This window comes from Battus philenor, unplaced genomic scaffold (genome assembly GCF_028537555.1).
Source record: "Battus philenor isolate CCGP_79_NKW_IND1 unplaced genomic scaffold, ilBatPhil1.0.hap1 SCAF_27, whole genome shotgun sequence".
NCBI lineage: Eukaryota > Metazoa > Arthropoda > Insecta > Lepidoptera > Papilionidae > Battus > Battus philenor.
In genome coordinates, this window is record NW_027181690.1 from 6,696,883 (window position 1) to 6,722,307 (window position 25,425).

At 31.8% G+C, this 25,425-nt stretch overlaps 1 protein-coding gene across 1 annotated transcript in view; it reads right to left on the reverse strand.

Moving 5' to 3' along the window:
• Window positions 1–25,425, reverse strand: part of TfAP-2 (transcription factor AP-2) — a 91,358-nt gene that overhangs the window by 16,210 nt on the left and 49,723 nt on the right. The window contains exons 2-3 of the mRNA XM_068768986.1: window positions 4,499–4,645; window positions 3,472–3,624 (exon numbers count right to left, since the gene is read on the reverse strand). Of these exons, the coding sequence (XP_068625087.1) occupies window positions 3,472–3,624; window positions 4,499–4,645 (300 nt within the window). The remainder of the gene's footprint in view (window positions 1–3,471; window positions 3,625–4,498; window positions 4,646–25,425) is intronic.

The window sequence follows — 25,425 nt, forward strand, 5'->3', positions numbered from 1 at the left end:
TTATTAGACCTGAATGCTGGTCAGGTATTTATGGAATATGAGTATAGCTAAAGTTTAACACTTTCTTTCTGAGGAAGTTAGTTTCTGTTTATTTATAACAATACATGATACTAACAGATTAGAGATGATAAATATAAACATCATCCGCAAGGAGTTTGCGCTTCCCGGAACACGAAATATTTTGAAATAATATATAAGTTTATTGATATTCGTAATTCTAAAATCAAAAACAGACTTAATGTGTAAATGCCTTAATTTTTAGTTGATTGTTTTTGTAAGCAATTTTAATATGTTTTCATGTTACTAGACCATGATTTATCTCCAACTTATAGTTTGGCACTGGGGCGCGGAATTAATCAATTATTTGTTTGAGTTTCATTGCACAAGTTAACACTATATTGAGTTTACTATCTCACTCACTACTTTATGTACTGTTGTATACATTTTATTTTATATTTAATTGGCTTAACTTTTTGTATTGAATGTTTATACCGGTATAAAATACCTGTCCTTATCCATCTGAAACTTCTTAGCATCTATAGGTTTTACTTTTGTGGTTATATGCTTAGCAAATAAATGGAAGCTTTTCATCAGTAAATTTGAAGCCTATTTAAGTTTACATATTCTACTTTTTCTTCTTCTTTTCAGCCGATAGACTCCTACTGCAAGGCATAGACCACCCCAAAGATCGCCACGAAGACCTGTTCATGCGTTGTCCGCATCCAGTAAGTGCGTTCTACCCCAGTTGCGTCTACCTGCTTTCGACCTTCCGGCCCCTTGAGCATCGGTTGCACGAGCGATACAAGCGAGTTAAAATTTTTATTATTTGTCCGTAAATTTTCTTAAAATTGTAAAATAAAATATATTAAATAACTGTATTTAAAATCTAAAACCTATTTATTTTATATAATAGCATAAACTTTCATATAAATTTGTAAAAGATTTCATAATATTCCAAATGGGTCTTTCATTCATAGTTCAATCAGAAAATGACGTCAGATTTCCCGTCCAAAGTGTATAGTGTATAGAATTCCATTCGAAAACCGGAACATTGCCAGCATTACAGCGGCTAATCTGTTAAAGTGGACCCGTACTAATATCCCGCTCATAGCCCATTGTTACCACTAAAATGACGTCATAAATTTGATATTTCTCCGTAAATATGATGGCTTTTTTGCCGTATAATAGTTAAAAGTGGACAACGATGTTATTAACTAAATAGTTTGGGATGTGAGTTAAAAATTGGTGTAAGCAAAGATTGTAAAATAATTTTATTAAATAACCAATACATTTATTTTTTCAATTACCCCTAATTTGTGTATATATTTATTAGTATGTGACATGTGATGACTTCAAATAAAAATTATGTGACCAATATTTCTATTACTGTAAGTATATTATTTCAATTTCACGCCATTATGATTGTAACACTTGGTTTAGAATGAAGCATTTGATAAAGCTCTTCAGAAATATCTACTAACGTATCTCGTATTGTAGAAAGGTAGAACATGCTTGAAATGATTTATTCAGTTCCATATAATACGAACTTTACGAAACGGCTATCAGTTCTAAAGGAATTATTCTATAAGATTCTAGAATCATTTAAAGCAATTTTTCTTTTTCTTTAAAACGTATGCGTCAAGCCGAGTGTACAGAGAGATATTTCTAATGACTCGTGTACTATATCTCGTGTCATGGTGTTCGTAGGAACAAAACTTAAAACGTATTTAGAAAAAAAATCTTAATTTTTCATATTATCATCCCTTTTAACTAAGATGAAATAAAAAAATGCTTAAACAGTTTAAATAAATAATATGATTTCTCGATCTGTATTTCTTCCAAAATAAAAGTGCAGTTCAATGGTTGTCTTGAAGAAACCTCCTGTTATAAGACTGCCGTTTATACTCATTTCGCCTATTTCACATTATTTGTTTTCTTTTCCGTTATTAGATGTACTAAAAAGGTTTTAATATATAAATAATAATTTCGCGTTAGTGTATCGAAATACATGATAAACTTAATAACATAATTATTCCATCGACTCGGGTAGGATCTCTGAAACAATTTGAAGACTTCTGAGGGGTGCGCATTCTTAGGACGTGGGGTTCACCCCAAGAGACTTTACAGAGTTACTAATTGCAGAGCTTTGATTATAATAGACCGTTCGTTCATCTAAAATATCCGTATAGGTAAAATATGATTTTTGACATTTTACCTGTAATATTATTAAGTTTATTTACAGGTACGAAAAAGATTATTTTGTTTTAATAGTACATATATTTAATATAATTTTTAATCTATATACATATTCATTGGTTATAGGTGTAAAAACTTTAAAGCGGTAAATGCAATGCTGTTTTGCTGTCTATAGTAGACCTCGTCCAAAAATCAATAATTTCAGATATAATATATATAATAATAAGTAAGAAAAGCGTTGGCTTAATTCGTTTACATATTAAAATAAATTATTGCGTAAAATCTGAGCCGTGGACTTTGTAGTGCTAGAATTTATTGACCTGTCATATTTGAGTTGAAAAAATTTCAGAGTGATCACTTCATTATTTATTGTTCGTAAAAATCATTTACTCATTTTACATTAAATCAATAAATAGAGTGTAGTATCCCATTTATTCAGTTATCCTATCATACTAATCAGTTATAAATGTTTACTTATAACTGCTAAATACTAACAAATGATTTTAAATAATATTTTTAGTCAAGCGAAATAGCGTTTTATTTAGTATCCCGAAAATAGAAAAATGAATGCTTTTTGAGTATCGAAAATCTGTCGGTTTAGCAAATTAAAAAAAAAAAACAGCGTGTTATTGTTTGCCATGTTGTGGTCATTTTTGACTCTATGATCTTCATAACATGTTTGATATAATTTTTGAACAGAAAATTTGCCTTCAATGTAAACACATCCTTACGTAGTTATGAATGCCAATTGACGTGTGTTGTGAATTTTCTGCTATTAACTCTGCCAAATATTGAATAACTATAGTGTTTACAGGGAGCAGTAGCAGCAGAGACTTGAGATCGTTGGTCGTGGGTTTGAATCCCGGGATTTGCACTTTATGTATTAATTATAAAGGATTTGCTTAAAAACGAGTTTTCAGAGGATGGGCTGCGGCGTCGCCTGCGTAATATAACATCACACTGTGATCGCCAACCCGCTTACCAAGCGTGGTGATTATGATGTATCTTATCCCTAGGATATCTTTGAGGGAGGCCTATGCCATGCAGTGAGCATCTATAGGCTGGACTTACGACGACAGTGATAATATTATGTGTATATGCTTATTAAATTTTTAATGTGGTCTAATGCTACACATTAGCCTAAAGTGGTCTTTCAACAAAACTAAATACATTAGTGTTTTTCAGATGTTATAGAAATAAAAATTATAATATGAAACAAGTATTTATTCATTCGAGCAGGCTTTGTTAAGCATTTTCTATTGTCAGGTGTCTTACGTGATGCGTGTGAATGGCGTCGTGGTGGTCACGATGGTGCCGGAGGTGTGCGTGGGGCTCGTGGTGTCCGTGGTGGCGTGGCAGCAATTGCTGTGGCGCGTAGTGTTGCGCGTATTCCGCCCCACCACCGCCGCTGTATTCCATGCCATGGCTCTGCGAGATCGGAATATTATTCAAGACTATTCGAAGAATAGCATAATTAGTAGATTATAGAAGTACTACATGACATACGTGACATAAACGTTATATATATGACAATGTGATCTATGTACATAATAATATGAATTAATTTAAGAAAAATCGTTATGTACATAAGGTTAGGATTAGAAATGAAGAAAGCTACATCTTTCTCTGGGATTAATATAATTAGTAACTTCTCTGTGGGTAACTTTTTACCGTATTACCATACACTCTCGTGTAATGTCCCTAAATTATCTAGTAATAAATTTATGAAGTTCATGAAACAAAAACCTTTAAGTATCTTATTATCGTGTGAAGGATTTTTAAGTTGTACAGTAAGTTACACAAAATATAGCTTGGGAATTAATTAGTCTACCTACTATATTAAGGATATTATAAAAGTGACTACAACAGAATCTTGTCTGAGTGTGTCGTAGCAAAAATGTAAAGAGAAATTTTTAGTCCTCACAGTAACGATTCTTCGTTATCTAGTATCATTTGTAACACTAGATTAATAAAAGTTAAAGGAAATATACGGATAGCAAGTAGAATTGGCCTAACTAGATTAAAGTCACACTCGACGTAAAATAAGCTACGCTCTGCTTTATTGCGGAAATCAATCCGTTATGACAATGTCAATGTGTTAATATAATTTAGATTGCTTGTACTTTTCCAGTGGTTTCGTGTTCCCGTGACACATCTGTCTTACCTCGGGACTTATTATAAGGGATCACATAATACTATGCCTAGGTTTCGTTGAAGATTCTTTGACCCTCAAGAATGACTGTCGGGGGTTGGAGTTGGAGAGGTGGATTACTATTAATAAAATATAGTGATGGAAACATACTTGTTGTTGGTGATGTGGACTAGCCGGGTGTGCGGATGGTGCGAAGGGCGGAGGGAAGTAAGGCGGCTGGAAGTCTGCCAGCGAGGGCTGACCGCCGCCGCGGAATCCGCCGCCGCCCAGCCCCAGCCCGCCGCCGCCGAGGCGCTCCTGTGGAATATCAGCTCACATAAGAATGATACATTCAATATCATAATAAATATAAGAAATAAAAATATACCCGTAACGCTTAAATTTCGTCTTTATAAGGTTAACAAATCCTTTAAAGGTCTAAGCGTAAGCATAATCCATCAATTGATGAGGACTTGATCAATTGATGACGATTTTTTTTTAAATCGCTTAGCGAATTTCATAAATTTAGCTACTCATTTGTGGGCTCAACTGCGTATAGTTTTATATTACACAGTTTCTCATTATCATCTCTCTGTAATATATCAAAATTATCACGTAATAGATTTAAAATATTTATTTAAATAAAAACTTTTTACAGTGTTAAGGACTTTTAAAATAATAATAAAGCTTAGTAATAAATTGCTTTATTCCTATTAAATATATCGTTAAAGTGACCATTAAAGCGCTAGTCTACCGCCTACAAAGTTAACAGACCTGAAGACTATAGGGCGACACCTGACGTAGGCCGTTTCACATTTTATATGGGCCTATGTATAACCAACAGTGTACATTCTAAGTAAGAAAAGGACCAATATTTAGCCACTTCCGCATATGGAGTGATAGTCGTGCAACAAAGTGCACCGCCCGCCAGCCCGCTGATAAATGCGCTTGCGGCAAACAATGCGAATTACACAACTGCCACCACTAAATCAATCAACACGTGTTTCACCCCTCCACGATTAGTGTAACATAACTTCACTAATCGGTGTAACATAACTCCTGAAGATGCTCCGTGGATGCATGTGCGGAAGTGGCTAAATATTGGTCCTTTTCTTACTTAGGATGGACTTCCGCAAAATAACGTCTGATTCTATTAAATATAGTGTACATTCTATTATGACCACTGAAAATTTCGTCCGAGTTTGTTGTGAGCTCTTCTCGGATAAAGACACGTTTGGTACTCTTGTAAGTTTAAGATTAAAGTTGCCGAGCTTTAGAAAGCTTCCGAGATTCTTGAGTTTTTGTGTTCAAGTATATAATATCCTTAATATAGTATTGGAACAAATCCTATGCTTAATTAATAAGCTTTTTTAACTTATAAAATGTTTATTATATTTAATATTGTAATAGAATCTTTTTCAGAAACATTTTGTTTGAAAAACATGTACATCGTTTCTGTTATATATATGTATAGTTTAGATGTTAGATTAATATTCAATATGGAATGTATAATGACTGGCAGTATGTATATAAGTTAATAAAAAATAAATAGAAATAATGAAATTACATTTAAGGTAAGTAGGTAATCAATTACATTTGTTAGGTTATACTTTTCATTAAGTCAATTAATTATGTCTAACAAAATCTATTAAACAGCACCATAATCGAATTTTTGATGTAAATAGATTTTTGTACGTCTAATTCAGAGTTCGCGTGCCTTCCATCTTAGTGGATCATTACAGTATGTTCAATTCAAATTTACATATAAAGTGTAATTAACCTTTGAGAGGCCGAACTCTTTTATTACGTACCAGTTAAGAGCAGTTTAATTTGTTATAATACAATAGTGTAATTTCGTTAAAGAAAATTGACTTTTTATATCAGATAACTGGCTGCCGACGATTTGTTAATTATATGATCAATGCAATCGGCTAATTAGGAGAGTATTAACATCGATATTTTTTAGCCGTCAATCAGTCGGAACGCGAAGTTGATTGCTTTTGTTCCAAAATAAAAATTTAATACCCGAATAGTTGATTCGGTATAAGAGAAGTAACATCTTGTTATGCCGTGAATTCATCTTGCGAGTGCCAGTTCGGTGCTATTGGCTGACAAGGCACGCAGGTTTAAGGAGGCCTTCTTGCAATGAATTGGTGTTCACCTTCACTTACCAGACTCCTCTCTCTATCTAGCCAATTTTTTTAATGATCCATACCTAAGCTTGAGTTTTTCTCGTTTAAATATGCTGATTTTCGCTCTTGATAAATCTAAATCCTATATCAGATTACGAGAGATATCGCTGTTGAACCTCGCTACTACTTCCACCGTTTACAAATTCATTATGAATTTATTTCTAGTAATGAGGTTGACGATACAGCTGTTCGCTTTAGTGCTTTTATATTAGGAATTACATTTAAAGATGTCAAGAAAAGATGAGAACGTATAATGAGGTTAATAGAAGGTAAACGTTATCGTATAGTATAATTTTTTTAAAATATTGTGAATGTAGGCATTATGTGACATCGATTGTATAGTGTCTTTGCCAGCACAAAAAAAAAAACAAATGTAGTGTCGAAACATGTACGTTAGTAGGCGGTCTAGTTTTAAAAGTTTCACGCGTTGTACCAATCGACCGTCCCAATTTTTGTAATAGATTTATTGGAATTAATGTTTGTGTAATAAAATACATGTTATAATAATTAACGTCTATCGTAATATTGCTTTAGTTTGAACGGATTCAAACCTGCCGATTTAATCTGGATCAATTGCCAAACATCGAGTTACCGCGTTGACGAGCAATCGATTATAGTTGAACGAGATTTTTTTTTTAATTTATGCTTTCATAACGGATGCTAAGTGAAAATTATAACCTGCCCGAATTATTCGATGTAGGCGAACGAAGTTGTCGCTACTACCGTTCAGATTGCGTCTCAATTACAACCATGCTATACTATGCTATATATCTTACAACTTTTAACTTTCTTCTTAATCTTTATTTTTAATTTGCGTGATTTATAATAGTCGTAATATACCCCATGTAACCATCATAAATGTTCATAGACCATACAACGATCACTGGGGAGAAATGACGCAAATCTGAAAATAATCTAGCCGCTTCTGACTTTGATTCCGATAAAACAGTTAGTGCCGTACCAACATCTCAAACAACCGTCATTTTATTCCACTTCTGAAACATTTCATTATCACACGATGTGTATTCTCTTCAACACTACACAGCTAGGAGTATCTATTTTGACCAGATCTCATATTAAATTAAAATATGCTCAATTTACCAGTTTGACCAACGATAATGAAATAAGTGAAATTTTTGTTTTAAAACGTACAATGTAAAATTAAGGGGAAATCATAAAAATAACACGAATGTTAAAATAAAAGATTAAATTAGGTTTAATATTATAAGGTCGATACTTAAGAAATTAGATTGAGCAATTAAAAATTTCAAAAACATATTACTCTATAAAAAGATTTTGCCATTTGGCAGCACAAGTTTCAGGCGGCGAAAAATAAAATTAAATATGAAATGATGACCTAGTAGGTATTGTACCTAGTTAAACGATCAAACATTATCTATATTCTTAAATTAGCACAGTAGCACACCCATTTTGAATAATCGGAAACACGGTTACAACATAATTTGGAAGTATCCTACCCAAAAAATCGCCTTGACTGGCCTTGCGCTCCATCCAGTGATTTCCCGCGACGTTAATGTAAATTCACGTAGCAGGGGCCTGCCTACTGACCTAATTGGTTGTATGAATGTTGACGTAAAAAATGTAACTAACTACTAACTTAAACCAGGCTAAAAAAAAATATTAAATCACGTCAGTAATAAAAGCTATACAATTTTCTTTTCGAAAACACTGATCATCTGAATGTCATCCATCGCGTATTTTATTAAAAACCTGATTTTTTATCGCTGCAATCAGTGGTGTTTAACAAATAAAACCGGTTAATAATTATAGTTAATTTGTAAAATTATGTTTATTTTAGTCCTCGGTAATTATTTGTTAATTATACTAGGTAACGGATCGACTTATCTTGTTTTATAGATAATGCGTTCTACTTTTATGTCGTTTTACTTATAATATAAATCATATATCGAAACATTAGTTTTGATATACATCTGTTATTTTTAATAATTGTGTGTTTAAATTTAAATAAGATTAATATTTTAACCAAGCTTTAGGAAAATTGAAAAAAGTATAATTATGTTTTTTTTTTATTATGTATGTACACGTATATCATAACTTGTTTTAAATCAGCGGAACTAATTTTTAACATTGAACAATTATAACTTTATTAACAGTCATAACATGATTCTACGGATGTCCCGGAAGACAGATACAGGCTGCTTCCAACCGGTCGTGTGGGAAATGTTTGGGGGAGGCCTTTGCCCAGCAGTGGACGTCCAGCAGAAATCATGATGCTCCGGTGTTTAATGGAAAAATATTCATCTGTCCTAATATATTATTAAATTAAAGTGAAACATTCACTAAAAATATATAGTAATATTCAAAACAATTACTTTTTATTTTTAAAAAACAAAATGGCAGATATTTTAAACCTTAAAATCGATTTATGGCTATCTACATATCAATATTGTGCCATTCGATATATATACAGAAAAAAAGAACATGTCATCTGTCACTTTAATAATTTCCAGCTTTCTGAATTCCATTTATAAATTCCATAGTCTCAAAGGCACGTTCACATTAACACATATGGTTATTTCATAAATACCTTAATGTCTTATTATTTTTTGGGAAAATTAAATTTAGAAGTCGGGAATTCGCCGATCATCTAACGAAGTGACCAGGGAGATATATAGTTATTAACGGTACTGTTAGCCGTCGTAGTTTCATCAATCAAAAGCCGAGAGTACACTGAATGGACTCTATCTATATTGTAATGGCGTATAAATTGATCGATATACGTGTAGTGATAATAAAAAACAGAAATAGAGTCGTTCGTTCGTTAGTGATACCGAATTGTGGTTTTATGATATTAGTTCTGCTGCTATTAAAGAGTTTATTTAAAAATTTTATTCATTTATCGAAACACGTATTTGTTTCTTGTGATTTTTTGAAAACGGTAATTTATGTAATCTCTCAACATAATATAAGGAACCATTAGGCGAATGCTATATTTCGCATCGTTGTTTATATACGCTTATTAGTTATAAGTTTAAAAGTTCTAATGTGGTAAGTCTATAGATTACAAAAATCAAATGTTTCCGAAATAATAAACAACGTAATGATAATATAGTACGAAAAAGCCTTCAAAAATCCAGATTACTGTATATTAAGATGAATTATTTTTAACTATCTGTCCATGCAAACTTTGCATTGTTAGAAGATATTAGTCTGTCGCATTCCAAGAGTAAAAATATTTAAAGTATGTCAGAGTGTCACTTTCCACCTGAATGTAATCATATAACATTAAACTACAATAATTATTGTTACGTAAAATCGTATTCAGGAATTAAATTTTTGTTATTTTTTTTGAGATTTATTATACATCATGACGGGAACTTAAAAGTAATCGAATGAAATAAGCAAAAGATAAAGATAAAAGGACGGTCTTCTTCCAGACAAACCTTGAATGGATTTAAGACTGATCGTTGATAAGGAAAAAAGAGCAGCTGGTTAACAATTGATAGAAGGGGTTGGAAAAGGTTGTACATATAAATAAATATTACAGATTAGTTACAAAAAGTGTAATAGATATCTATGATAAAAAAAAACCAATTTACTTATTAGTTACAATACCTATAATAGATATTTATGATAAAAAAAATAAATACATGCTTAATATATTTAATATACATTTAAAACACATTCAATTGGCCTTTAAATAAGATTACGAATTACATTAGAAGTACTTTTAATATATAAATATAACTGCATACTGTTATTGTAAATAAACAAAGGTAAAATATTATATATACATACACAATATATATATAAATATATCCGGTAATAAGCGTCTGTAATGTCATGGTTAACGAATTTTGTTTTATTTTGTATATAAAACAATACATCTAAAATCTATAGGAAAAAAAATTATGTTTGTATTTACCTGCACCTCAATCACGCTAGATAAATCCACGTACGCCAGCGCCAGTTTTTCGATAACAATTCACAAAACAAATAAGACGAAACTTTTTTTATCGATTACGTTAATATCGATATTATTAAAACATATTTTTACCGACGGTTTATTTCAACACAATTTTTTAAAAATCACCGATAAACACTTGTGACATCGAACGAATGATAACATCAATTATTTTGGCGCGATTCGATTTTTTTTAACAGTAGTGAGGTGAAAGCGAATGTTACTAAAAACAATATGTAAATCGTATTTCGAATATCGACAATTACCGGTCCCTTGAGAGCCGCTCGACTCCGGCCGCGATCGGTTAGAGATTGCTTTTTAAATTGCCTCAACTCAGAGAGCTCACCGTTAATTATTTTATAACTGATTGCATTATACTATTCTTATAATTTTTCACGTGCTATAATATAATTCAATTAAAATATTAATCGATACTTTTTGAATTCTAACGAAGTTAAGCACTGGCAATATCTTCATTAAACGCTTGCGCGTAATTAAATTTATAAAACGCACAGCTTAATTAACGGGCAACATTATTATTATGCAAATAACGATACAAAATCGATTCTTCACGCCAAAAGAAAACGGTTACTTTCGAAATAGTACAGAAAATAATTATTCTTTCGATTGGTTAAACGTTTTTATTTCTGGCAAATGTTCGGTAATAATATTGGAATAGATATCAAAGTTATTATTTTTTATCGTTATTAAACACTTTTATTATATAATAATTATAGATTGGTTGTATATTTTTTTCCATTTAATTTATATTTATTAAAAATTTTATAAGTTACATAACTTTAACTGTATTTAAAAAAAAAAACGTTTTGAAAATAAAAGTGTAAAAGAGAACGATAATCGGAATTATTGCCGTGAAAAAGTGTTATCGATAGATCGAAGACACACGCTCGTAGTGACGTCTGGCGGGCAACTGCCGTAGGGCGGACGAACCGCCCTAGGGGTAGCAATTGCCCCCAGATTCATTATATATGTGACCCTCTTTGATAAAAAAATTACTAACGTTTTTTATACGGAAATTTAAAAACATATATTAATCTTTTTTAATCTTTAATACGAAGACAACTTTTTAATATCTATCTCGCCACATAAATTTGACAACATTTAACATATCCACGATTTGTCAACTTTCTATCTTATCGAATTTACACAAATTTCTAGAAATAAAACAATAATGTTATTTGGATAACGATAATGCTCGCATCACACCTTTGGCCGTTGTTATCCAACTTCATCTTAAACATCGACTTGTCCCACATTAAATCTAAAATGTTTTCTATTATTTTATGGATAACTTTTAAACATAGGTTAAAAATAATAAATAGCTGTAATAAAATAAAATATTTGACTTCAAATTATTAGTTTCTCTTAACTTTATATTTGATGATATAATAATCAATATAACAATTTAAAATTCATGTGCAATTTAAAATCAAACTCGAAGTAAATTCACTTTAAAGTATTGGATCGAAAACACGTGTTAGGAGCACACCCCACCCCAAGTGCGACGTTAATTAGTATGTAGAGACGATGTGCGACGATTGGCGATTACTCGCTCACACAACGAACAAATGGCTTTATGTGCGGGCAGTTAGCACTTGGTAATGTTCCAGCTCGATGGACACGGGGTTATATTGTTCAATGAACGAAAATTACAAGAGTTATTGTTATATTAAATAATACTCTTATTATAATTTGTAAATAATTTCAAATTGTGCCATAGTTCAAGTATTCTTCTCGTCATAAATGATTTGATGATTTCTATCCCCTTTTAGATCATATAAAAAATGTTTACTACCAGTTTGTGTTACTAGTAATGTAGGCCTCATTGGCAAGCGACAATCAATCTAAGGTTTGCTATATTCAAAATGTCTCTAAGCGATCGAATTACGAAAAAGAAGATCCATAGACAAACGATAGTAAACGATATAGCCTAGTATATTGGCAAGTTTAAGTGGAAGTGGTCGGACCACAACAGATAACCGTTAGGCGTTAAGATTTTGAAGTGGAGACCTGAGAGCGGCAAGCACAGCGTGGGACGTCCACCAAAAAGACGACTATGTCAAAGTCGTAGAAGGACGCCTGATGCAGGCAGCTTCCATCGAGTCTAATTTACGGGGCAGGACTATAATATATCAGCTATCGACCTCCTGCGGCCGAAATTATCTATATATTTAATTATCTTAGTGATTAATCTACAACTGTTTACAATTAGACAGTCAAGCGCAACAGTTTCTGAGAAGCTAGTTTAATATCCACAGACTAGAGCTAAAAACCAACAACACAACTACGTAATTCACAACATTAATATTAAGTTTAAAATGAAAGAATTTTACTAAGTAAGACTTTAAAAGTTTTATCTATAAAAACGTTGGCGACAATTATTACAATAAGCTATAATGATTTAATAGAATAATAGAAAATATATACATATTTTAATAATACGAGTAGTAAAGAAAAAAGTACAATGGGCGGTCTTATCGCACGAGGCTATTTCTTCCAGACAACCACAGTACGGAGACAGAAGTATAATTAAATATAAAGGAGTGACTTGCAAAATTAAATAACAACAATATACCAAGTTGGTTACACCAAAGTATTTATATTTGCCCCAAGTAGACGATATTTTAATACTAGGCATTGGTGAGTAGTAGTAACCTTCCGGTAGAGGACCGAGACTTGCTACATAGGTCTGGGGATACTATCTCATATAATTCACACTTGTACATTAAATATATAGGATTGCCACATCTCACAAACAAGTTTTTTTAAGGTTCAACCAACAATTCGCTTGATGGGAAGCTACGGTATGGTTAAAGATGAAACACGCAGACTCAGTATGTTGGATGGGCGCAGTGGTAATCGTAGATAGCAAGTTCAATTCCAGTGATATAAACTTTTAAAATTCACACTTTGAGCGTTAATTAAATAGGATTGTCATTGCCCACAAACAACTTTCAAAAGCATGGGCAGCAGCCTCCTATGTGTACCATAATACCACACTGCATTGCAGATCCACCCGACAAGCGTGGCGATTATGCCACTATGCCTTACAGTGAACGTCTATGGGCTGTAACGACGAGGCATTGCAATTTATGTGTTGAAAGTTTTAGATAAAACAATGACAGTAAAATGCGAAAATTAAATTCCAAACGGTTAGTAGATTTAAAAAAAAAGGGTTACTTAAGAAAGATTTGACAATGGGACTTATCTGGCCGATCACAAGAGAAATAGGACTTAAGTACACAGGAAGAGAAGAAGAATGAAGACTACAGTTCTTAACGAACAGTTCACATATAAGTGACATGGATATTGTTGTAACAGACTTAATAGAAAAAACTATGTATTTGGACAAACAAACTAAATGCAGAAAATATTATATAAATTTTCTACGTGTAATGGCAACACAAACTCTCCCTTTGCGGACTACATGCGAGTCTAATTCGTTCACTTTATACAATATCCGTTATTTGTCCGCCCTATATTGGATTTCCATATTGGGCCTATGTCCCCCGTCATTGGGAAATGCCTACTTACATATCATATATATACCCCGGACATAATGAAATTGGATTGATATAAGAATATATTAACATGCATTTTTGTCATGTACTTCTTGTAGTTGTAGTTGTAATTTTTGGTAATAGCTAAAGAAGTGCTCACGGTGTGAAATATATGTTTGTTATTTAACAACAATTAAAAAAAACATCTTTTTTATTATAAATGCATTACAGACATTTTATTAGCACTAATGAGACATTTTGTAGCAATAATGTGATACGTAGATGAAAGAAAGTACACTTAGCAGATGGCCTCTGGGGTATTATGGTTCTGGAGCGGAGACTACAGACCGGCAATTGATGGGTATACGACCTTGTTAAGGTTGTCCGAAGAAGTTGGATGTAAGCCGTTTGCAGCCGTTCTCATTGGACATCTACGGGGAAAATCTATATTCAGCAATCGAAGTTCTACAACTGAAATGATGTTAGTAATAAATGTGTCATACGTAGCGAAACGAAATTATTGTGGAGCTTATAGCTAAAGGCAGTTGATTATTCTTTTTTGTTAAAAAAAAACGCTGTCATCGAGTGTATGAAACACAAAAAGTATTTATCCAAATTACTCAACAAAATTCTAAATTATAACAATTTTTTTTTTCAAATGTGAAATTTATGCTACTTTTTCAAAATCGCGTGACCCCTCGCACTGAACAACGAACGTTCGCCAATTAATAAATACAATGAGAGTAGTAAATGAATAGAAAAATAAAAAAGCATTGCCGATGGCGAGTTTTCGAATAAAGAACGTGCGCCAATTGGTCTTATCGCCCCGGGCAAGATGGCGGGGTGCCGAATGTTGACAGCCTCTCGCGGAAATACGAATTCTATTTGTCTAATGACGTTCGAAACTTTGTTGGTGTTGCTACATTCAATCGACAAAGATTTTTCTCCATGCATTTGCTTTTTTGTGACAATTATAACTTTTTATAAGATAATTTTAAAATTTAAATAAGTTCTGAAGCAAATGCTTTTATGTGGTGAACAAATTTTAAATTTTAGTTTACCTTGAAATTAAAGCATTAAATTAAATGTAATAAAAAAGAGTTTACGTAAATTATATATTCGTTTTTTTTTGTTCAATTTAAACGTAAGACACTTAACCCGAATTTTTTTCATTTTTCGTTAGTAGATTCTTAATAACTTTTGCCATGTATTCTATTTAAGTCTTCTGTCATTCAATAGAAATAGGCTTGTAGTTTATTCGCCAGTTCCTTATTGAAATTTTGGAGACAAAAAGAAATAGGCGATGAATTACTATAACATTAAATTTTAATTTTTCATTGCAAGTAGTCCGGTTCGTTAAATTTTAAATTTAGTATTAAAGTCTATATTGTTAAATGTATCTATAAGTTTTTTATGTGGCATTTTGTGGACTAAAGGAATTTTATATAAAGGTATTGATATTATAATTATTCGACATGTTATAACAGTCAGTTTTTAGAACAGGTTTGATTTTAAGGATTAAAATGTACAAGGGTACGAATATACGCATAATTTCAGCTGTTGGATGTCCACGATTGGACACAATCCTGCTCATAGATTTCCAACAGGACCGGTTGAAAGCAGCCTACGTTTAGCATCTTTCGACGACCTTGTGAATCGTCCTAAGCTGCGTTCTGTGCGTTCTGCGCGCTGTGTCCTGCTCATTGAAACTTCGACTTGCTATTTCGCTACGCCTTGCCAATTACTTTTGTTCGTCTACGGGACTTCTCATTCTTGATTAAAGAACGCCATGGCTCGATAAGTGATTGCAAGCTTGCAAACGTAATACGGAGAAAATCCTTTTCTAATTGATGTAAAATTTTAATTAGAGATTTAAGGTTCGAGCTCTTTTTTCGACCCAATATTTTTGTGCATTTTCTCCAAAAAACAAAGACTTTTATTCCTTATTGACTTTTTTATGAAACCGTTATTTTATAGGCAATGTATAGTTAGATATTTATAGAAGTTCTTTTACTTGATACAGTTATGTACCTGAATATAATGATGGCATTTATGATAAAAGCCATTTGATAAATCTCGAAATCTGCTGATAAGAAACAATAAAAACATGACATCGTATATCATTAGCTACGATGCGCTCCTTTTGTTTGCTACCTACAGTTGACATACGTGACCTGGTACTATAGGGATTTGTACACAGTAATTGCAGTGTAACCTCGGAAATAAGTCATTGTCTTATGTACAAGTATTGTATATAAGACAGTATACCTAATAAAAGTAATTTTATAACTATAGAATAACATTAAATTTTACTTGTTGCCTTTTATTATGTGAAAAAATAATACTATTCACTAGAGCTGAAATTCTACAAAAGACAATTTTTTTATTATTAAAATTAAACGTTCGAAAACCCCGAAACATTTTTTCGTTCAAAATACGGCAATGCCAGAAGACGAAAATCTTTGATCAGTATGTGGAAGACTTTATACTAAGGCTAGGAGAAAACTATGTTCGGAGTTGGAGAGAGGAGAAGAAATTAGATGATCTGCAGAAAAACCAATGAAATCTGTAGAAAAGTTGAAGAAAATTTTGATACTATACGAGAAGAAAATTTATTTTAAGGAAAGGTTTCTTTTCTGTACCGTTCTCATCTGAAATTCATTAAACAAAAATTTGTGAACTAACCTACTGAGTGTGAAGGTTTTTTAATGACGATTGGGCTTTGGAACTAATTGCTCTACTACTATATTAATGATACTGTAAAGGTATCCAGAAATAAAAGGAACCCGTTTAAGTTTGTTGTGGTCTTTTCTTACACCGGAGGGTATTTTTAACACTCATAGTTTTAAGCTGAAAGTTTTAAGATTCTTGTTTAAATTAAGCTCTTCTGAAATTCTTCTCGTGTTGTATACAAGTGTTCACTGTAAATATTCCTATGTGGGTCATGGTTTCAGACTTAGAACGTCAAGTATTTGTGAAGAAATGATTAAGAATCAATATATTATACAACGGTACATAATTCCGCAAAGTACCGCATTTGTTACCTCAGATATATCATATTAGAGAGGTCATGTCTCATTAGCAACGTATTCAAATACCATCTTGATTGACGTTCATTTTTCATATATCCTCTGAAGACTACAGACAATCGTCAGAGAACCTGGAATAAGAATATTTAAGCATGCGTCAGACTGTACCTTTCTAGAACGTATTTCCTGTGTCGTAAAGAAAGGCTATATTTTTACCAGTTTTCAAAAAGTTAGAAGTAATTACTTGTTACTGTTATACTTTTGCTTATACAAGATGATTGTTTATAGATGTCAAAACTTTAAAGATGTAAAAATATAGATCATTTACCGTTAATTTATGTGTGGTAAACCCTATCGTAGAGTAGTGGTAGCCCAGCGGTAAGGACAGAAACTTACAATCGTATATCGTAAGTTCGATTCCCGGTATATAATCTAATATAATTCACACTTGGAGCATTAATTAAATAATATTTTCATTGCCTACAAACAAGTTTCCAGGGAATGAGCAGTAGTTTTATCTGTGTACTATAATACTATACTGCAATCGCCAATTCGCTTACCAAGTGTGGTGATTACGATATATCACCCATAAATATCTTTTAGGGAAGCTTATGCCTTTCAGTGGACGTCTATGGGAGGCCGACGACGAGGATATTCTTTTAAAAAATAATTGGATTCTGAAATAATGAATAACGTAATAATGATGTAGTATGAAAAAGGGTTTTCAAAATCCTGAATACTACATATAAATATTAAATATTGTTTATTACCATTTCTTCAGAAAATATACTGTCAGAAATCATTAGTTTGTCGCATTAAAATAAAAAATAAATAAATAATGCAACGTGTTTCAACGGTCGCTTAATAAAAGTGATAAGAAATAGGTGAATAAGCTTTGAAGCCTTTTGTTGTCAAATGTATATTCACTTATTTAAAACTTTTCAACTGTATACTTTACGAAATATTATGCACACTTTATCGAAATTTTGTATGTATTTATTATTGTGGTAAATGTATTATAAGTAATCAATTGATGACCGACGTCTCTGTTTTTCTTTATTAATCAAGTTCGTGGTTGTCTAGAAAAATTAATTATTTGCGATAACTTCGCCCTTTGCACTTTATTGTTGCACATTTAATTTGATTTATTTTCAAGTTGACGGTTTAATACTTAACTATTGTAGTCAAAACAGAATGTTCATAGTAAATGAATTACAGTAAAATTCAAAGCAATACGCCTCTCATAAAATAAAATATTAGACAATTAATTATGTAATGCTTAACTATTGTAGTGAGGTAACATAACAGCAAAAGAAATAGAATTAAATTCGTAAGATTTCTTGTGAATGCGTGACATTAAAAAAATCAAAAAGTACTGTGGTAGGATTATGACTTATTTCCACAATCATTGAGCTAAAGATCATTATAGGGCCTGTACTAATAAAGCACCTATTCACAGACTAAATAGGGCCATGAAATATTATATAAGTGTTACAGAATGGACGCCGGGTAGCCGAGGGTCCTGGGGTCATTGGGATAGTCGTGAGCACGCATCTATTGTATCCTATTCTGGGTTACTTATAAGTACAGTTGACGTCATAAATTTATTTAAATGATTTTCTGTAACGCACATATTTCATTCATAAATTAAACGCTAATGCCTCGGTGTCACAAATATTCCTAAAATATAACAACTATGTATATGTAGCGTTCACGTAAAAACACTTCGGCCGTTACGGCCACAAAAGTTTTTGTTTTAAATCAATCTTGCTTTTATTTTTTTTTCCGAATTCAAATCCGCATTCTATTTCTAAATTGGATTCGGTAATAAGATCGCTGCCATCGCATTTGGGTTGATTTTGAGGAACAAATTCGTTCTTTAATGGTAATTTACGTCCAACCGCTAAACTATGTGTGTATGAAATCACGTGTTACTTAGATATCCTATTCAAAAAACTTTTCATATACCATCTGTCCATATCAACACAAGTATAAGTTCTCGCGATATTATAAGATATTTAGAATGCACTTATCTCAACGTAAAGTGGCTTTGCAAGTTTAGTAAAGAATCATTAACACGTTTACTAAAGTTGATTAATGTTTTATTTTCGATTTGTTTTGTGATATATGTTGCATGCGTATGTATGTACATTTGTTTATAAACATAATAAATATTGTTAATATTGTATAAGCATTACTTAAATAAGTGCATCAGAATTTTTAACTGTTATAACGTTTAATTATACCATCTTAATGCATTTGCTTCTGGCGTGCTCTAAATAAATAAAGGTAAAACTGATAATTGAAACCTAAAAGGTTTGTTAATAATATTTTAACTGCTGTAAAAAAACCATGCTATATTTCATGTGTAATGTATAATAAAAGAAGCATTCACGTAAGAATTTTGTATTGCGGTATTGCTACTACGGACATAATACTTGTTATGTTAAATCATTATGGCGCATTCTAAATCAAATTCTAACGCCGATTTTAATTTGTCTTGCAGAAGGCGTCTATGGGCTGAAACGATGATTCGGAAGTATATAGTAGTACCTTCATGTCTATCATCTTAATCCAAAGGTTGGCTGGTAGGCAAGCGAAAAAACGGCCTTTTGAAAGCGCTGCATAAATTGCTTAAATTTTATTGATGTGTCCTATTAAATTTATTTTATAATATTATGCTGTAGAACACACTAAAAATAAATAAACAAAATAAGCGACAAAGAACATCGGCAGATTTAATCGTACAAAAAAAAAAAAGCTCTTTGTAATATTAACGTAACAACAAAAAAAGGATTTAATTGCATTATTTCGAAAAAGGAACGTAACAAGAAAGCAGAAAGGCGCGCCGGTCGCTACGGGCCCCGTTAAGTTCTCGGAACGCTGTGATTGATTCTGCAACGCCCAATGTGGTCAGCTGTTTCGGAGGAAATTACCGGCGCGGATTTAATGAGTTATTACAGCAATCTATTTCACTACACGACGTGTATTGGCTACGCGGCGAGATACGCGCCTCTTAACTGACCGACGTTTCTTTAACCTCTCTTTAAGAGTAACCATGGAGTGCCTTGTCAGATTCTTCTTAGTAGAATCAGCGTTCTAAACCTGGTAGCAGTCTGTGTATAAATATATATTTAATTTGTATTGAATGTATCAATATCTTGACTTTTGCGAAAGTGCTTATCAAAGACTATTCGTAACAATAAATATGTATTTAATTGATAAAAAAGTTCTGACTTTATTGCTTAATTCAAATTTATATGCGCGTTATTTTATATAAAATATTTTAGTTGGTAAAACTTTAGCTTAGTTGGTAAAAGACTAGGTCTTTATTAGATAATTTTTAACTGTTGTTAGCTTTTTAGGTATTTGGGATACCAAATTTAATAAAAAATAACCTATGTCAAAAGTGACGCCTGACGCCTGATCTGACCACATAGGGGTTAACGTTGTTAATAATGATGTCTTAAATACATTGATCGTTGGTTGTAAAAGTCTTAAAATAGTAAACGCGAAAATATCTATATTTATCTTTAAATGATTGTCTGTATATAGATATCGCTATTATGTATCCATAGAAGTATATAAAGCTTTATTGTATTGTATTGACTCATTGTCATATAATCGATCTGTTCGTTTGTCATAAAAATGTATTTATGTGTAAAATTAATTTATTTCTATTTATTTATTACTTTTAGTTGAGTGGTCTTGAATATAGCAAAGTTTATCTTTTTACGAGGATTTATTAAAAGTGTGAATCCTTTCGAATTTGCATTGTCTATGGTTATAGGTCGTTAACTATATTTATTTTCATTATGATTGTAATTTTAGCCGAGAGACGTCCGCTGGAGAGGCGTGCTAATAGTTATCCGATAGGATCGTTTAAAAGCGGCCTGCATCAAGCATCTTCCGACTTCCATTAATTTATTACATTAGTAGTCGATTGTGTTAATGTGTGAATAAATGTTTGAACTTCTAGCCAGTGTTTAAAACGTTCTAAAATTGAATTTCCTTATTGAAAGAGGACATCAAAGAAACCGGTTTCACACGCATCGTAGTCTCAAACCGCAATCAATAAAAACGGCCTATTTTTTTTTAACAAAACGCATTGCCGCTATAAAAGTAATTCTAAATAAGATTTACTAACATTTAAAGACTAGTTTGGACCGTTAGACATTTTTCATGATGGCAACATCCGTTGTTTAGATGTTGGGCAATGTTGACAAGTAGTTTGATTTGGGAGCAACTTTCTATAAGTATAAACAAGTATGTACGTATATTCGTACTACCATAATATCTGGTGATATTATTGGGACATTTATTGCCTATTCATTTCTATTAATAAAATTTTTTCGTTTATTTTTTGTGATCCTTTGACTAAATATTAATCTAAACATACGTTTTATATAAGAAATATGATTAAAATATTATATCTGATTATATATATATATATATATATATATATATATATATATATATATATATGTGTGTGTGTGTATATGTATATATAAATATATTTCACTCTTAAATGTATAGCTTAATATATGGATTTAAAACGGTTGTTTACGACGAGTCATATTAGAAGGCACAGAGTCATTCATAGAGCAATGGAGAGGGCTAAGCTCTTAGTTTCATTGAGATCAAATCAGAAATGAGTAACTCCACAGAAGAGGCAGTATCATCGATGTAGTTGGAAAAATTGCTCATCTAAAGTATCTAGAAGTGTCGACAACAAGCCGATTGACACGGTGTGGGTAGGCCCCCCACTATTTGGAACAATGGTATAGGTAACGTGGGAAGTCGCTGAATGTGGGCAATGCTTGACTTGTCATCGTGGCGATGACAGTTCTTAAACTTTTGGCCAAATATATTAGTTTCTTGATTTTAATCTATGCTCGTCATTTCTTTAAAGAGATTAGACATCGCGTATTCTGCTGGAAATTCAGATATCTCACAATAACTCAATTATTTTAGTAAACAATCAATGCTCTCTAGTGTCTTACAAATCGATATTTTTAAAGAAAGGCTCCATGATAAGGTCATAGATATCGGCTTTAGATTAGTAAGAAAGTAGACTCAAATGAGTATTAGCCGGATATATTGTCAGGAAATAAGGTAGAGACTATGGGACCAGAAAAGGCCGTTGACATCATGAAAGTGATAGGAAGCAACTAGACTATCGCTGCCCTGAATAGGAAACAGTGTAAAGAAAAGAAGGAAGGACTACACTAAAGTTATAGATGAAGAGAGCTGAAAAATAGAGAAAAAAACGTCGAAAAGAAATCTCTACCTTCACGGACCTTATGACTAACAAAAAGCTAGTATAGTTTATACCCTACATCGCTCATTAGCAAAATGCTTATCCAGCCTATTATTCCGTTACAAAAATGATTTTTGTTATAAGCCAACAGTTTAACTCTTAATGTGTATCCGAATGTAATATTCTTAAATCATGCATTATTAAATTATAATACAATAATTAATTATTATACATAGTAATATAATACAATCATCAATTATGTAATATACTGCAAATATTTATTTTTGTGCAGTATAATTCTAGAAAAGTTGTCGTAAATTTTTAGTTATTATTACGTTAATCCCGAATCAGTACTAGAGTTATAACTTGCGAACATTAGATTGAATTATTTCTGTATGTGTAAGTATCCTCTATTTGGTATAAATTATTGTTACCCTAGTTATCAGAAGTTCTGGGATACGCAACGACTGACGAAATTCGTATGTAACATGTCATAAATCAAGACCAGATCATAATGAAACGGCACCCAAAGTACAGGGTCGCGGTAACGAGGTGATCGAATTTAAATTTAGGCTATTACACTAAATTACACGAGCTACTGGTTTATGATACGACCAAAGCTCTCGGGGGAATTCTAATCAGAAATGTAAATGCATGTTCAATAGTTTCACTGCGTCATTAATAATTATCATCATTAAATGGACATAGAAAGAAGCATAGTTGTTTTTAAACACGATTCTAGCGTAAACATATTAGCATAATGAAGGTTTTTAAAAAGGTTGAATTGGTTGTAAGTGGATAAGCTTTAAAGCGGTGAATGTATAACTCATTTCCTTTTTATTATTGTATACTATAGCTTATCCAAAAATTAATGGTTTTTATAAATAATAAATACCGTAATTATAACGTACTAAAAAGCATTTTTAAAATTGGAACAACATATTAAAATGAGTTATTGTTTACTGTCTGTCCCCACAGACTTTGCAATGCAAGAAGTTATTTACCTATCGTCTTTCAATAGAAAAAAAACCTAATTAATGAAACATATTTCATAGTGATCACTATATGCGCTCCTTGTATTTATATATTATATTCTATTTCAGTATATGTTTATTGGAGAGTATAAATTAGGCATAGTATTTTCCATGTATAAATAGTACATGAAATATTATGTTTTGTATTGTTAAATTGACACACCAGCCTCCTTATTACCCCTGCAATAGATACAGTTGACTGGTAGAGAATGCTTATGAAACATTAAATAAATATGACACAACCTAAATACAAATAAAACTATTATTCTTTAATAGTTTTATTTGTTTTACTATTATTCTTTAATAGTTTTATTTGTTTTACTATTATTCTTTAATAGTTTTATTTGTATTTACATACATGTAAAATTGCGTGTTTGTTTAAATATTATGTATTTGTAGCTATTAAATTTATTTATGTAAATGAAAGCTGATATTTTAATGGAAAACTGATAGTGTTACAATCAAATTGATATCATACATAATATATAATACGGAATAGATACTAGAATCGGCAATAATAGCTAGTGATCTAGCTTTTGTAGTTGAAAGCTATAACATCACAGTTGTAAGTCGCGATTGCGCCACTGTTGGTTCAATTAAGAGATACGAGGCAGCCACTCGCTGACACAATGGACGCGGTAGGATTAATGTACCGATTAGATGCCTACCTACCCTATCTTGATATGTATGCCGTGAAGTTTGGCGGGGAGCCGTGCGTGAGTTGTACGCTTAACGCAATAACTTCACATAAAGCCTACATAATTGTTGAATATACACTGATTTAAGATTAGTATCTTGATTAAACTATATTAAGACATATTCATTAAAGAACTATCTTTATTTTTAAATAAAAAGTTATAATTATAGGTAAAATGTAAGACATTATGACATATTTTTTAAAATTGAAAACCTTCAAAATAATGAAGGACTGGCAATCTTTTATGATTTTTTCTTTATACCATTTAACATCTGGTTTAGATACTGCAAATTATTTTTAAAGCTATATATTATAGGTCATCAGAATCCGCTGGACGCTAGCCACCTACAATAGTTCCTATTGGAAATAAATAGGAGAGAAATAAGACCAGCTTTGAAGTTAAAACTCGAGTTTTATGTATATTTTATGCACACACGATACGATTTCATCGTGTTTTACGCTTTTATCATCACAGATAATTAGAAAAGGTTCTACTACTAGGTTTAAAGATAAATTGTTAAAGAATATTTGTGTGCTAAGGGTTGTTGCACTGATTAAAAAAAAATTACTTCATAGAAGATAGAAAACTTTCGGAATAATGAATATTTAGTTCAATATATATTATGTAAATATATCCCGATGAGTTACGTCTGTTTATTCCCTGTCCGCCCGTCCTGCCCGTCGTATTTTCAGGGCTGAGGCATTTATATTTCAAATAGATGGTAGAGTCATCTCGACGTCAATAAGAGATGATAATGTTAAATAACGCAAGTTTATCGCTTAATTAGCACGCTAATTTAAAATAGCATTTAGCATTTATTAACTTTATTCAGATATAGTACGGCTTGTTAAGAGATCTATCAATTTGATTAAATTTAATTATATTGTTATCATTGATTAATTTCTATGTTTGTAGATCGTAAGTTCTATAAAAGCTCCGCACGAGTACCTTTGTATACGAAAGCTACTAGATGAGATACTGCTATGCTATTTATCAAATAGATGTCTGTCTGTATGGAAAAAATACAATAGAAGCGTATCCGTAATGAGCTGGCCATATATTATTGTTATTCGACCAATGGTCTATTAACGGTTCGTTTTTACTACTTGTTCTCGAACGTAACTTTCTTAAAATTTTAAGTTTATGTTATCTCTCTATATTTCTCTCAGCTTTATAAAGTTTATACAGAGTCACGAACGTAATCTTTGACAGTGGTTACTGGTCATAATAGACTATGCAATAGGTGATGAAGATAAATTATACCGTGGGGATCACCGTTCTTTTTTTCACTGTTTGTCAATTGAAACCATTTTATTTTATCACATCAAATGTTCGCTTCTTAAACAATCGAATTAATATGAAATTATGTATTAAAATCTGTTATTATGACTGGATATCACCTGAAAATACTATACTGT